The sequence below is a fragment of the Ursus maritimus genome, unplaced genomic scaffold, assembly GCF_017311325.1.
Source record: "Ursus maritimus isolate PB19 unplaced genomic scaffold, ASM1731132v1 scaffold_24, whole genome shotgun sequence".
In the NCBI taxonomy this organism is placed as follows: Eukaryota; Metazoa; Chordata; class Mammalia; order Carnivora; family Ursidae; genus Ursus; species Ursus maritimus.
In genome coordinates, this window is record NW_024424897.1 from 36,234,638 (window position 1) to 36,248,374 (window position 13,737).

At 48.1% G+C, this 13,737-nt stretch overlaps 1 protein-coding gene across 1 annotated transcript; it reads right to left on the reverse strand.

The window, feature by feature from the left end:
* Window positions 1–10,355: 10,355 nt before the first annotated feature.
* Window positions 10,356–12,163, reverse strand: LOC103667298 (C-C motif chemokine 3-like). The gene is made up of 3 exons (XM_008695421.2): window positions 11,805–12,163; window positions 11,067–11,181; window positions 10,356–10,686 (listed from the first exon to the last, which is right to left on the reverse strand). Exons 1-3 carry the CDS (start codon window positions 11,878–11,880, stop codon window positions 10,596–10,598), a joined length of 282 nt encoding a protein of 93 aa, XP_008693643.1. The 5' UTR covers window positions 11,881–12,163; the 3' UTR covers window positions 10,356–10,595.
* Window positions 12,164–13,737: the final 1,574 nt, after the last annotated feature.

Consider the following 13,737-nt stretch of genomic DNA (forward strand, 5'->3'; position numbering starts at 1 on the left):
ACAAGCAAGTCATTTGCCCAAGACTTTCATATCTCACACACACACACACACACACACACACACACACACACACACACACAGAGCTCCTCTCAGGCAGCATTTTACCATCCCCTCCACTATGAGGAGCCCCATTCCCCGAACACCGTTACCCCCCACACCCATGATAAGTGTGTAGGCACTATCAGGAGAGTGGGAGGAATAGCCCTTGTCCCCAAAGAAGCAGCAAAACTGTCACCATTTCTTCTCTTTTGGTGTCCAGCATCTTGAGCCAACCAAAATCTGCTTATTTACCCTGAATGATTTCTCAAGGTCCAGCGACCCAAGCCAAAGGAGATGCTTAACCAGGTCCAGCTTCCCCTAAACACAAGCATTGTGAACAGCATAAATAGAATGAGGACCCCTGTGCTGGAAAAGGGAGCATGGGAATAGCATTGCTAATCAGCTTATGGGGCATTGCGGAGTCCAAGTTGTACTGAGATCCTCCGTCAGCCTCTCTGGTTGACCTCCCTGGGGAATGTCCCCCCTCGACTAGTCTGTGATATGCATGGGGGAGAAGCCCTTCTCTGGGGGCTGCCTGCTCCTATCCGTGTAAGCTAGGAGCCCGGGCTTTGCCTTAGGTGTTGAGCAATTAACGGCCATTTCTGGCTGGTCTTGTGGTTTCTTTGGCAATGTAACACCCTTCTAACGAGAGGAGGTTTCTGGTCTCTCTGCTTGTGATCAAGTCTATGGGTTATCTAAAGGCAGAGAGCAGAGAGCTTGTCCAGTCGTATATTTTGCATGCCAACTGAGGGGTGAGAATGCAAGCTTCCCAGCACAGGCCTCAGTCCTGCAGCCACCCTTACACCCCTGCCTCCCAGCCCGCTGGTGACAGACCTCTGCCTCCATGTCGCCCCTGCAAAGGTGGGGCAATGTGGGGAAGTGACGAATAACTGACACCGCGCCCCAAGCCACGTCCTCCCTGCACCTTCACACAGAGCTGACTGTCCTCGTTAAGTCAGGGAGATAAACATTTCATAGGACAAGGTGGGGAGGGCGAGTGAGGGGTGCAGTTAGACCCCAGCTTTCTCTCCTGTGCCGTTTCTCACCTCCCTGCCTCTGTGTGCACTAACTTTTGCTTCAAGTAGAAAATTCTGCATTTACGGCCCTTAGAGACTCCAGACGTCTGGCTGTGGGTTGGCAGGTTGGAAAAGCCTTTCTTAGCAAAGATGATTTTTTTTCCTCTTCCNNNTAAGGCCATTTCCAAGTAGTCTAAACTCTCCTAGAGGACCTCGCTAATGGATGCTAGAAGTAGCTATTATATTCCAATATTTAGACTCCTCCCTATCAAATTCCTCAACGTTGCAGACTTAGTGCTTGGCACAGGGCCTTAGCAGCAACAGACGATAGGGCTCAGTTCAACCAGCAGCAATGCCATGTAATGGTGGTTCTGAAAAGGCGGCGCCCAGACAGCCTGAATGTCACCTGGGAACATATTAAAAATGCAAATCCTAAGACCCCCTTCTCCTCCCTTTAGCGGGTGGAGCCCAGCCACCTGTTTTCACAAGGCTCCTGGTAATTCTGATGCACACAAAGTTTAAACACCACTTCCACTTAACGAGGTCCTTGGCAAATTTCCTCATACTTCTTCAGCAGATCCCACACTCCAGTTGGGGGCTGTTACTGTTCACAGACCCTCTATCTCTGCCCAGACACTGGTCTCTGCGTTTCTCGGGATGCTGGTATTTGAAGGGGGAAGGAGGGAGCAATAAACCAACTCAATTCAAAGAGGCTTGAATAAATGAGCCTTGTGGCCCCAAGACTGAAGGGTACTGGCTCCAGGCAAGGTGGCATGGGGCAGCCCCATGGCAGCCCCCAGGTCCTGTTTTCCTCTCTGACCTCCATCCACGTCAGAGTCCCAGGATGGCTGCCTTCCAGAGTCACATGAATCCTTGCTCATCGTCTGCAGAGCAGAGAGCCTGTGTCGCCATTGAAGAAAATCACTAGGTTCTTCCAGATTTGACTGACCCTTAAGTCAGAAACCCAATTCCTAGCCAATCACTGGGGCTAGGGGGATGCGTTCCATGGATTTGCTTAAGCCAATCAAGGCACATACCTGGATCTGTGACGTGCATGAATGTCAGAGAATCTTAGAGCCTGAGGATTATGGGGAAGAGAGGCTTCCCAAGGGAAATGTGGGTTTCTGGTATCAGGAGGGATGCTGGTCAGCAAAAACACATGTTTGCTGTAATATGCTTGTCCTTTCCCAGTGGACTCTTCTCCTACCATCTGAAAGGCACCAACTCTTTGTAGGTGATAAATGCTTCGTCTCCTTTGCTCTCTGGGTTAGAAACTGTTAGTCTTCCATCTTCCCGAATTACTTTATTTTTAAGAGCCCGCTGACTTGTATACTTCCTGTTGCCTTATAAATGACTATTGCTCAAATCTGAGGCTAAAGAGACACGAAGCTCTTCATGTGCCAAATCGACCACCAGAAACTAAGGCTGCATGTTCACCCCGGGACATACTAAGTGGGGTAGAAGCTGTCCTACCATGAGCCTCGCCGACCCTGAAGCAGAAGACTGGGGATGGGGAAATGAGTGAACTCCCAGAACAATGAGCCAACATTACTGAGCTTGCCCGCAGTGAAGAAAAGAGGAGAGTCCTTTAATATTGGATGGACAAAGATGTAGATGACAGAGGACACCTCACACTTACTTCTATTCCCCTTCCTTTCTGGGAACAGCATTTGCAAAAAAGTAATATCATATGAAATTGACCACATCCCAACACCATGAGTGGGTCCTGATTGAGATAACGCAATCTGCATTTTGGGTTTTTTTTTTAACTTATCATAACATAAGCATTTCCCATGATATTACATTATTTGTAAAGCCCCCCCAACAGCAAATTGAGTGAAGGTACCATAACTTTTCTCATTATTTTCACACTGTAAGTGATTTAAATTGGGTCTAAGTTTATTTATTTATTTTTTTATAATGATTTTTTATTATATTATGTTAGTCACCATACAGTACATCCCTGGTTTTCGATGTAAGGCTCGATGACTCATTAGTTGTGTATAACACCCAGTGCACCATGCAATATGTGCCCTCCTTACTACCCATCACCGGCCTATCCCATTCCCCCACCCCCTGGGTCTAAGTTTAAATTGCTATCAATATGCTGGAGACCAAAAGGGCTAATGTATAAAATTTTTTTTTTCCATATTTGAATTCATCTACATAGGAAATAGATTCCTAGCCATGGATTATCAAGGTCAAAGGCAAAGGTCATTTTAAAGTTCTTTACGCACATTAGTGCCCATATCCAACATGTCTTTATGCTGTCTGCCTTGTACGTTTTGGGCCCTTGGTGAACCTCTCTAGAATGAGCGGTGTCTGAAAGGGTGCCTGCATGTTCAATCACTCCTGAAGACCACACTTTGCTAGCACAGCTCTGTCCACCTGGGTGCGATGTAAACTGGGTGGGCCGATCAGGACTCATGGCATCATTGCATGTCACGTCTATTAGTAAGAACAGCTCTGGAATCACACGGAAGTTTCTGCTCTGCTGGGGGAAACTATGACTACAGAGCTCTAATGAGAAGGACCCAGCTAAGTGTGGTCCCGGGATGACACCAGCATCTCACCTCCGCTTGCTGTGGAAACCACTTCCCCAGAAACAGCCCTAGTCAATTGAGCACTTGAACCATTCTTGCAAATACCCTGTGCCTGTGGTTACCCAAGACCCCTCCTGTATTTACAAGTCAACAGGGCGCCACTGTGCTTAAAAACTTCCTCTCTCGTCACCCTAAGTTTCCATCTCCCCAAGGCCCAGAGCTTACCTGAAAAAGAATAGGGGACCCCAGAAGAAGGCTGGCAAGAGCGAGTCTCACTCTGGCCCACCCACTTGGGCCCCCACTATCCTCCTCACCATGGCTCTCTGTTCCCAGGCTGCCTTTCATGAGTCTCTGGCTGCCATTTTCTGTTGTTGTCCCTCTCTCTGTGGGGTCAGACCACAACACCAAAGTCCTATGGGTACCCAAGTGAAATAGAGAGCTTCCCAAGGGGTTTTCAAAATGTCCTGCACTACCTGTTAAGCCGGCTATTCTTTCCAAAGGAGTTTTAGCATTCTAGTCTATGTACCTGGAGGACAGGATGGGGACTTGTCTATTTTGGGAAGGGGGACACTGGGTAGGTTTTCAACAAAGGGCAGAATCCAGCTTCAATTGCTTCCCAGTGATCAACTGAGAAACAAACACACCCCAGTGCCAAATTATAGGTGATTTACAGAGACAGTCTCTTGCTGGAAAAATCTCTTCTTTCCCCCCAATAGACCTGGAACGAGCACCAGACTGTTCCATTAGCTGCATTCCCTGCAGAAGGAAACGGACACCACACTTAAGACTGGAGCAAAGACATGAGACAGAGGAGGTGGTCCATCCAAGATGGCCCCATAGGAACATCCTGAACTCGCCTCCTCCCACAGATACACGGTGTCTACAGCTACATGGGGGGGGGGGGGGCAATTTCCTCTGAAAAAGACCAGAAAACGAGCCAGCCATTTCACATGAGCAAATGAGAAGAGAGTCCCATGGAGGTGGGCTGGAGAGACGGAGCAGCGGTCTCACAGTAACTCCTCCCCACCCCCCCACCCACCCTGACACTGCGATGCTCAGTCTGGAGCTTCTCCCTGAGGAGCCAAGGGAACCTACCCCACATCAGGCACCCCAACTGTTAAGAACTGCCCCTGAGAGATGAGCCCCCAAACACCTGGGTTTGAAAACCAACAGGGCTCGAGTCCACGAGACCCAAAGTGCTGAGCGAACAAGGAAACCTGGTGAAGTGCCCAGACTGCAGGGCCTGTCGGGATTCTCTCCCGGATGGAGGGCCTTTTTTGTGCTCTCCCTGTGCCTCGCTCCCCAGCAGCAGTATGTCCGGGAGGGGAGCTTTTCTACACGTCTGGTGCTCCAGGTTTTGTGATGCATTTCTGTGTCCCATGGGACTGTAACATCAGAGACTACCAATCAGGGAGAGCAGGCTACCCCCCCAGGCACTACACAAACAGCGGCTGACATGACAGCCCCTCTCTCCACAGAAGGCCTGTTTCCTGGCCCTGGCTTCCCACCAGCCTGAACCCAGGGTGGGTTCTGACTGAGATCTTCTCCCTCAGGACACTGACAGAGCTGGGCACACCCTCGACAACCGGGAGCTATCAAAAATAAAACAGGCTGCTTGGACAAGCACAATGGTTCAAGAGATACGTAGAGCTGGGGTGAAATTGAACTCTAAGGTTCTCCCTCAAAACTGGGAGAGGTAGCTGTTTCATTCAATATGTAGAAACACAGAGTCAAGCAAAGTGAGGAGACAGAGGCACACGTCCCAAACGAAAGAACAAGACAAAAGCTCTGAAAAAAATAAAGAGCTAGAAGATTCTTACTATTGAACAATGAGTGCTATCTCCATCTTCTTTCTTCTGACTTTATCATTGGGCAGAAGGAGCTGACTCACTTATTGTGATGAAAAATGACTCTGGCTCAGGCTGCCCCTTTCCTCAGAGTAGAGGATCTGCTTTTTCTATGTCCCCTGGCAGATCCCTAGCAACATGGTCGATGGCTATTATGAGACCAGCAGCCAAAGCCACATAGAGCTGGTCCTCTTGTCCAGCTCTGGGGAGAGGCAGGACATACAAGAATGGAGCCGGCAGGACTTTGAGTAGGAAACAGCCTGGAAAGGCATCGCAGGTGGGTGAGAGCCATTCTAGGAAACCCAGAGCTTCGAGGTCCTATCCAGTGGCAGGTCACAAGGAGAGGCCATGGGGGTGTTGTCTCACCTGCCTGGGTCCTGGGATCCAGGGGAGAGCTACCCCAGGCAGAGGGGAGACTCCCTCAGTCACTGAGGAAAGGTCTAGGAATCTGAGGTTGGGGAAACAGCCCTGAGGAAGTAGGCAGACTCTGAGCTTCCCAAGGCAGAGAGGGTCAATGGGAGCAACGTGGAACCAGGAATTCTCCTGTTGATTCCCCAATTTTTATAATTCTGGCCCTCTTCACAGCTTCCCAACCAAAGAGGTCAGGAGGTCTGTGCCAGCTCCACCGAGTCCTGGAGCCAAGCACATCATTGACCATGGAGCTGAATCCCTGAGTGACCTGGAAGCAACAAGAAACTAAGTACCTCTGTGGGCAGATGAGGGAGCAGGGACCTGAGCCCAGGGAATGTTGCTGCAAATCCCGAAGCTTCCTGCACTATGTGCTGGTTGTCAAGCAACTACACTCTGGGCCTCTTCTGGGTGTAAATTTAAACTGATTTAGACTCATCTTTGTAATGTGCTTCCATGCATTCTCGACTGCCTGTAGAGATCCTACAACCCTCTTTTCACCACGCCCCAGCGCCCTCCAATCACACAGTGGTTGACACATACTCAAGTGTGTAGGTGAGTGCTTATGTTTAGCATTTTCTAGGGGAAACTGTTTCAAAACCATCAACCAACAAATATTTATAGAGTGTTATTTACCACTTCTGTGTTTAGCTGCATGAAATAATGGAAATTCTCTAAAGCAAACCAGTCTTTTGGGTGATTCTATGGGTTTTGTTTTGTGACGAAGTCAAGATGGAAAAATGATGGGGGGGGCAAAGAGTAAGAAAATCTGAAGAGGGGAAGTCAGCGGAAAGGAAATGACAGTAATACCTGTATCTACACATTCCTGAAATTTAAAAACAAAACATTATCATAGAAAACAATGATGATAAAATATCATGTACCTAGCATATAATGTATAAGCACTAGGTATAGTCATTCTTCATATATATGCACGCATTTAAGTTTATTTTTCTCATGAGTCAAACGTTCCTGAAAATTATGCATTGTCCTTTCAATCCTAACAATTTCACCAAGGTCTCCATTTGACAGAAGAGGAAGTGTTGGCTCAGAGAGGTGAAACAACTTGCCCACAGTCAAGCAGCCAATAAATAATATAACGAAGATGCAAACCTACCCCAGCGTTTCTCAGAGCATCCCAGAACCACCAGGGATGATTGCTTCAAATGCTGGCAATAGAATTTTTGGGGTTTGGATCTGGAGACCCAGACTTTTACCAAACCCTCAAGTGATTGACATGCAGACAGAAGACCTTCCCCAGTGACTTTGTCAATGAGATTTACCACTCGTTTCTTAACAAGGTGCATATAGCAATAGACATGTTACCTGGATATGAGTTTCCTAAAATCCATGCTCCACAAAAGCATGGCTAACATTAGAGAAGGAAATAAATAATCAGCCAATATATGCAACAAGACTTCTGTCGTGAGCGCCAAGTTATTTATCAGACCGATTACCTAGCTCAGGGTTAGCAAGCTACAGTCCTCAGAACAAATCCATTATGACGCAGTCTCTGTAAATAAAGTTTTCTTCTATCACATAGTGTCCTGGCTGCTTTCCTGTGACTGTGGCTGAGCTGATAGTTGCAACTGGGACTGTATGGCTACAAAGCCAAACACATTTACTATCTGACCCTTTATAGAAAAATTTGCTGACTTCTGGCCTAGGTCATGTTTTTAAGTAGAAGAAAGGTAGACTTAGCCCCAGGGTCTTTGTTGTAAAATTCAAGAGGGAGAAATTCAACATACTGATGAGAAATGCAAATGCTCAGTAATTTTTTGATAAGGCATACTTCCTTTTATTTAAAACTATTTTTTAGTATCAAAAAGTGGAATTTTGATAGGGTTTATAAAGAGCAATAACACAGTTCCTATCAAAATTTTAAATGTACATACTCTTCAACCCAGCTATCATATATCTAGGAACTCAGTGGGAAACTCAGTCCATGTGGTGGGAACACAGCTGCCTTCCAACACCCCTTTCTCTCTCCTGTCCCCTTTCCTCCTCTCTCTCTCTCTCTCTATGTCTCTCTGTCTTATTCTCTGTCTCTCTCTCAGGTCCTCTGCCTACATAGCACCCTGATGAACAATATTAGTTGCTAACTCTCAGGGGAAAGTAAGGAGAAAGAGAGAGAGAGAGAGAGAGAGGAAGGAGAGAGGCCAGCCTAGTGGGCTCCAGCTTTATGGAGGTAAGGTCATTACCTCTCCTCCTCTTGAAGCCCAATGAAAGGGTCTCCAGGGGGTAACCTGTAAAACCTGAAAGTGTCTACTAGCGAACTGACTCATTTTACAGTGGGATATCTTAGGATGAAGCTCTCAAATTGAAGGGAAATCAGAAATTCAGAAGGAACCATGGTTTACCATCAAACTTGAGGACCAAAGATCCAAGGCTTTGGATCAAGCTTTGCTTGAAGCTAATCTACTTCTTGAAGCTTCAGTTACGTGGGCTAACAGTTTCCCTTTATCCCTTAAGTCAGCTTGAGTCCTCTTTTCTGGTACTATAACTCAAAGTATCCCTAACTGATACAGATTGTAAGTAGCACACCCCACAAAGTGGAACTGGCTGAGGGCAGAAGCTGAGATCAGTCAGTGAGGACACCTCCTCCTAGTATAACAGCTGGTTTCCTCCCTGGCCTGTTCTGTATTCTTAGTATGGCCATCTGCCTAGCAAGGTTGCATCAAAAAGGAAAATTCAGGATGTTGGAGACTGACTAATTCTTGCATAAATCAGTAAGGCCCATTAAGAAAAAGATTAGCTCACTTTGAAATTGGCTCGTCTGATAACAGAGAGGGGGAAAAACTTTCCTTAAGAGAAGCCCTTTTTTTTTTGAGTGCTGCCTGCACACCAAGCTGGTTTGCATACCAGTGACCTGGAGCTTGCAGACCGGAAAAGCAGAACTCTCCAAGGCAAGGTGATGTTAGTATGAGCAGAAATAGGAAGACGGGAGATGAGGAAGGATGAAAAAGTGGGGTCCAGAAAGGGCCGGATCCACCCTCTCCGCAGACACCGCCCCCCCTTTTAAGTATTTATCTGTGGACAAAATGAGAAATCATGCTCTTGCATCACAGCTGGGGTGCAGCCAGGGGCAAGGAGCTGATCCCAGGGACCCCTGCACCATGGCGTCGTTTCAGCAGCAGAGGGCACTGTAGGGACAGCAGTCAGTGGCCTGGGGGAGGAGGTATGGCTGTGAAAGGGATGATCAGCGCGACCAGAGCTCCAGCACTGCAAGAGAGGTGTTCTGAACCCACTTCTAGAAGTGACATTAGGTGACAGATTTTCTGCTTTTGGAAGTGACCAAAAACAGATCAGAAGCCTTGAAAAATGAGAATGGAGCTGCATTGCCTCTGAAACGCCAAGGCTGGCCAAAACAGCCTAGGACTACACCCAACAGTGGTTTTCAAACTGCCTGTGCGTTACATCACCCTGCGAGTTTCAAAATTACTGACGCCCAGTCCCCACCTAACTAAACCTGAACTAAATTCAAAACTTGGCAGGTGAGGTCCTGGCACTGGAATTTCTAAAAACTTTCCCAAGCGATTCTAACGTGCATTCAAGGTTGAAAAGCAAATCCTTAGGCACCCACTCCAACCGGAAATAGCCAGCCTCTATAAAAGTATTCCCCCGAAGTGGGATTCCCAGATAAAATACAAGATTCCCAGTTAAATTTGAATTTCAGACACACACCAAATGATTTTTTTAAAGTATATTCCAAATAGTGCCTATACTTACATACTCACACGAAAAAATCATGCATTCATTCTGTATTTTTATTTACTAACGCTGGCCACTGCAGCCTCCAAGCCTCTCCTCAGATATGGCTATGGAGAACGTTCTCCCAGAAAGCAGAGCACAGAACACCTGAGAAGCGGACCAGGGCTCTCAGCCAGCTGGCAGACAGGGAGTCCTTGTGAGACTGCAGGCAGGTTCGCTAGACCGTCACTAACAGAAGCCCCCAAACACCAGCATTGGCTAAGGGTTCAACAAGTGTTAGCCATCATTCTGAGGAAAGCCTCACTTATGAAAATGAACTTGGTACGCAAACATGCATCACAGTATGCATCATCTGGGGACTCATTTAAGTAGAAAAATGTCCTAGATCGTATCAGCTATGACTGGGTGATAAACAATGCGCCAGTTTTGACTTTCTAGAAAAGTATCCCCAGTGAGTGTCTGGCACCCCTCTGCTAACACTCCGTCCCTTTCTGGCGGTTTCTTCCCCTCCTCACACGTCTCTGCTCTTCCCCCAGTGTCCCTCCCAGCCTGTGGTTCTGATCAGTTGGGCAAACAAAATCGATGGAGTCATTGCAAGGAAAAGTCTGGTTTACCTTTTATATAAGCGCCTTCCGTATTTTGAAATGCAGTGCTGGGCAAAAGCGTCCCATGAGCATTTGTTGTCTGACATATACGATACGACTGCAAGAGAGAGAGCTAATACTGCTGATGGATCCCCACACTGAATGTGAGGAGAACTGAAAGGGGGGCTGGTGAAGAGCATGTCGTGAGAAGTCAGAGAAAATATTTATTACATCACACAATTCAACAATGGAAATAAATCACAAAAGTTAAATAAGATACATAAACTAAAATCAAAGTTAAAGAGGGCTGCAGAGCGTGGCTGAGGGTGGGGGGGGGGACCCATAAAGGAGGTGCCCTCCAGAGTTCCAAGGTCATTGCCCCAGCTCAGGTGCCTGCTCCCCAGTCTGCACACAGCCATGACACCTTCCTGGTAGCTTCCAGGCCACTCAGGCATTCAGCTCCAGGTCGCTGATGTACTCCTGGACCCAGGCCTCCCTGGGGTCAGCACAGATCTGCCGGCCTCTTTTGGTTTGGAAGCTGTGGAGAGGCATGGAAGGATTACATGCTGAGGAATCTAGCAGGGGAATCCTGGGCCCACTGTGACCCCTCCATCCTTCTCTGCCTCAGACCTCTCAGGGTCTGTTCACATGCTCATCTAATGTACCCTCATGTTGGGGTTCCTGACCTCCTCTGGGTCTCGTACGGGGGTCCACTCAGAAAGCCAACTTCCTGTTGTCATCTCAACAGCAGGGGCAGTTCCTTCAGGACTCCCCACAGGAACCCAGACCAGCTCAGAAAACACGGCAGTGGCCTCCCCTGGTGTCCTGTGCTCCGATGGGTCTCAGAAGGCTGAGTCCTCCAAGGGGCGGCCTCATCCCAGCCCTCCCATCTCCTTCCCCAGGAAGACTGGGCCTCACATGACACCGGGCTTGGAACACTGGCTGCTGGTCTCGTAATAGTCGACCACAAATTTCTGAGGAATCTGCCGGGAGATATAGAAGAAGCAGCAGGAAGTCGGGGTGTCAGCACCAACTGAGAGAAACAGGACAGAAAGATCCTAAGTCACTATTCAGAAGATAGGGCGAGTCAGCCATTCCCTGAGGGTCAGGAAGAACTGGAAGGAGGCAGTCCTGCGCAGGTGTGGGGATGTGGGGGCTTTAAAGACATCCAGAAGGAAGCTGGCATTTCTTCTTTTCCTTGACATTTTTATTTCTGTGTCTCTCTTTCCGTGTTTGTCATTCTCTGTCTGTCTTGGTTTGGGGTCTCTGTGTCTCTCCACCAGGAATTTAGCTTTCTAAACAAACTACTCCCTTTCTGTCTCTCCCTGGGCAGTTCCATCTGGAATTCATGAGGAGAGCAAAGACTACATCCCCGAGAGCCAGTTGGACACAGATTCTTCCTCTTGTCAAAATCCCAGTTGGGCATCCGTTTTTCCATCCTTAGAATGGGACTTCCTCCCACCCCCTTCCAGAGCTGGACAACAGAATGGCTAAAACATTATGGGAAAGAAACTCCTCCTCAGGAAACAGTCTCGGAAATCTCTCTGAAGTTCTCCACCCAGAGGGGCCCAGGCACAAGACTTTGGCCCCGGGGTCCAAGCCGTGGCCAGAGAGTGGGAGGACAGGGGCAAAAGGAGGCAGGGAGGACAGACTCACAAGAGGAAGAGTAGGTCTGGGAACAGAGTGCCGCGGTGAGAAGCAGGACGGCCAGGGCAGCCGCGGGGACCTCCATGGCGTTGGGCAGCAGAGGGTGTGAGCTCAAGCGGTGGCCAAGTGGAGCTGGGACCCGAGACCTGCTGCCTCCTTCTGGAGTCTAAACCATGTCTTTTCTATATAGGCAGCCTCGGGGTATTAGAAGATAGAAAGTCGAGGAAACCAAGGGGGGATATTTAAAATCATCGGTGTTGGTGTCGTGCTGTGAGTTGCATAAGGTGGGAGAGCTCTGGGTCGCCACAAAAGTTCAGGCTATTTGCAACCATGGTTCGGTTGCCTCCTCGAGGGGGAAATGGTTTCTATAGTGAGAGGAGGTGAGATGCTGGTGTGACCCGGGGAGCAAGTGCCTTCTCACAAGACCAGATCCGGAGATAAGCATTTCTGCCACAGAGCCTTCTGCTATGTGCCCAGCTGTTCAGACGGCATCGAGGGGACACAGATGATAATGCCGTGGAGTCTGAAGGGGATCACCCAAGCCAGAACACACCCCGGATGGAGACAGCAGAACGAGGGGAAGCCTCCGCTCCTCAAGGGGCAAGATCAAGGCTGGCCTTTCAGACTTCGGCTCCATCATCAAACAGGCACGAATCTCAGTGGTACGCAGGGGAGTGTCAGGGCCTGGCAAGGAGCTCTTCTGATTGTAATGTCAGCTTCGGATTGCCGAAGCATCCGTTTCAAAGACATATTGCCAGTGAGGCTGCTAGATAAAGAGCCAGGCTGCCCCGCCCATACATTTCCCCTTTGAGAAAGGTCCGAGTAACCCATACAGCTGGTCACTTGAGTGACCCTGCTTTTCCCTTCCCGCGCTCTAATTCCTGATCTTAGGTTTTACATTTACCAATGGTGAATCCACAAAGCCCCAGGCCCCCCACCCTTAACCCCAATAAAGGCAGAACCCCAGGTCTATGCTCTCCCTGTCTCTTTACCAGTAACTTCACCGGGAAGCCCTCAGGCATGCCGAGTACCCCTGTGAGTAATAAACCTTGTGTTTTAAAATTTCCCTGATGGTTGCTGCTGAGGTGCGAGCCTCACAGTCATAATAAGAACCACAAACGGCTGATGGGTCACAACATTGGCTCCAGCCGGGGAAATGTCTGGGGGGCTCAACACCAGCACTAGCTACATAGCCCAGCATCTCAAGCTCATAGCATCACTATCAAAGGGCTGAGACCCCCACAAAACAGCTGGTCCCTGGGTTAATTGGGCTAATGGGGCAGGGGGCTAATGTGAATGATGAGCCTTAAACTGTTGTTATCATTTGACCAGCAAAGTACTCTGCCAGGGATCTGTCCTATGGATAGAAAGAGAGATGAAGAAAGTTGTATGCATAATGGTGTTTGTCACAGCTTGTTTGTAACAATTCAAAAAGGACCTACAGGGTGTCTGGGAGGCTCAGTCGGTCAAGCTTTGGACTTGATCTCAGGTCAGGTCATGATTTCAGGGCCATGAGTTCTAGCCCTGTGTTGGGCTCCACGCTGGGCATGGAGCCTACTTAAAAAATAAATAAATAAATAAATAAATAAATAAATAAATAAATAAATAAATAATATTTTTTAAAAAGATTTTATTTATTTATTTGACAGAGATAGAGACAGCCAGTGAGAGAGGGAACACAAGCAGGAGGAGCGGGAGAGGAAGAAGCAGGCTCATAGCGGAGGAGCCTGACGTGGGGCTCGATCCCATAATGCCGGGATCACGCCCTGAGCCGAAGGCAGACGCTTAACCGCTGTGCCACCCAGGCGCCCCGAATAATAATAATTTTTTTCAAAAAGAAATAGGTAGTTTTTTAAAGCAAAAAGCCAAAATTAATTAAAATTAATACAATTAAATCAATTATGGTATATTCACCTCTTATAATAATAATTAGCCCTTAAAA